We start from the raw sequence: 2197 nt of genomic DNA, 5'->3' as shown, positions 1-2197 counted from the left end.
AGGCTGCCGGCAATCACATGCGGGGTTAAGAAAGATGGGCAGCGGGGCATCCCTGGGAGGGAGGCAGCCAGCTCTGGTGCTCCCCATCCCACTCCCGCTGCCATGGCCATGCCCGGCAAGGTGCTGCCTGCGTAGCAGGTACCAGGGCCCATGCCAGGCCAGGCAGGATCTGCCAGCCCCATCCGTGGCTGGGAGTGAGGGGATGCAGGCAAGGAAATGCTCGGGGTGGAGGGTGGGGAGCCAGCTCGGCTGCTTGCTCTTAGGGAAGGCAGTGGAGACCCTTCTTCCTGGGCAGCCCCAGCTGGGTTCCCCCGCGCCACCACCTGCACAGTCCCCTCCCCTGTAGGGCTCTCTGGTGCCCATGGCTGCAGTTCCCCAACCTGATCCAATTTTTGCAACCCTCCCCCAATTAAATTTAAATATGTAAATATAAATTTAAATATTCAAATTTAAACAAGCAAATTCAATTTAAATATGCTTGCCAGTCCGCAGTTTTGAAAATGTTGGGAACCACTGGCCTAAAGGTTGACTACATCCCAGAGTTGATTCACGCAGGATTGAATGGCACACAAGCAGCATGCATATGCCATCACTCATGACTTCTGGGTGCCTCAGGAGAAGTGGGGATAACATTTACCCGTCTCATAGAGGACTTATGAGGGCTGCTTCATATCTGCAACTTGCTTTGAGATCTGTTGGTGGAAAGTACCTTGACAGCATTTATTGTATCAGGATAGGAAGGAAGTGTCAAAACCAGAACTTTCCAAACATGGATGAACTTTCAACCCCTGAATGAACTACATTGCCTCCTTACTGGCATGGCCAGAGTCACTGTATCTAGGGGCAAAATGTTTCTGTAGTGTTGTGCAGGATTTCAGGAGGGAGGAGAAATTAAAGATCTTGGAGACATGCAGCAGGAGGATAAAGGGGCATGGCTTTGTCCCACTGGACCTGAAAAAGCAGCAGGGATGGCTTACAAAGGTAGCTTTGCATTCTGTGCACCGGAGCAGCCACAGCTCTTCTGTGTTCATTATCCCACTATATCACTTCCCAGCCCATTGTGATTTTTAAAACTCCAGCGCTTACCTAGCGCCATGCTCATCCCTGTTCTGCTAGAGCTGGAAACAGGGCACAGGGACCAGAAAACACCTTGGTAATTCTCTAGCTTTTATGGGAAAACAAAGCACACGATGGTAACTGCTGTGCAAACATGCGGTGCGTCTAATTCATTGAAACATAGCAGTGTTACCGTATTGGAACATCTGACCTGTCTTCCTCATAAAGTCTGGGTGTTGATGCAATGGCTGGTTTCCATGCAATCTTCTGTTTTCATTCAATTTACTCCAAGCAAGGCTGAGGTACTAGTCAAATGACTTCCTCTGAAGATATTTTGGTTCCTCTTGGCTTCATGCCTTCCCATGATTTATATATATTTTTCGTGTTAGCAAGTCACTGAAAAGAAGATCACTGTACAGCGAGCATGTCTTGGAGATGATTAATTTTCAGTTTCACTTCCCCTGCCTCTTCCATTTGCACTTGGGAACACATCAGGACGAGGAGAATGAGATGCAGCATTTTAGGAGTTTTCCTTAGCCAGATTTTTTGATTTTCAGTCATGGTTATTTCTACCGGACTTTCACATCAAGATGCTCAGGAGAGGGGTTTGCTCCCCATCAACACTCTTCACGCTCTCTTTGGTCATGCCTTTCCTGTCACAGTGCGCAGCTGGCAACTTCAATCCCTGCTTGGAGGTACGTGATCTCTGCATAAGTGTAACATCTTATTTTTTTCCAGGGGACCTTTCTTTTGCCTGTGGGACCTGTGCCTCTAGCAGCCTAAAGCTTCTGTAGTCTGCTGGGTTTTTTTTTCCCAACAAGTGTCATCAAACTTTGTTTAATGTAAGTAACAGATCATGAAATCTCTGGCTTCAGAGCCTGCAGAGAATTTAGCCATTAGCTTAGGAGATAGGAATATCACTATAAGAGCAGAAGCAGATGTTGGAAGCCATGAGGCACAATTCAGCTCATATAGTAAAGATGGTGAATGTGTTTGCTATACAGTTAGGTAGGCTACCTTGTCATTTTCTGATGGTATCATTGTCTTACACTTTGAGGAAAAGCATGTTAATTTGTGAATTGGGTTTGTGAATGTTGCAGGTGGTTCCTGGCCTGACTTACAGATGCATGGATTTGAATCT

At 46.9% G+C, this 2197-nt stretch overlaps 1 protein-coding gene across 1 annotated transcript in view; it reads left to right on the top strand.

The window, feature by feature from the left end:
• The first annotated feature begins 1556 nt into the window (after positions 1-1556).
• TLR4 (toll like receptor 4) overlaps positions 1557-2197 on the top strand; it is an 8064-nt gene continuing 7423 nt past the window's right edge. The window contains 2 exon segments of the mRNA XM_025207178.1: positions 1557-1751; positions 2157-2197. The exon segment at positions 2157-2197 is cut by the window's right edge and continues 19 nt beyond it. Of these exon segments, the coding sequence (XP_025062963.1) occupies positions 1647-1751; positions 2157-2197 (146 nt within the window). The 5' untranslated portion in view covers positions 1557-1646.

Source organism: Alligator sinensis, unplaced genomic scaffold, assembly GCF_000455745.1.
Source record: "Alligator sinensis unplaced genomic scaffold, ASM45574v1 scaffold519_1, whole genome shotgun sequence".
NCBI lineage: Eukaryota > Metazoa > Chordata > Crocodylia > Alligatoridae > Alligator > Alligator sinensis.
Note: the sequence above shows the minus strand (reverse complement) of the source record. Positions and strands in the feature narration are given on the sequence as shown.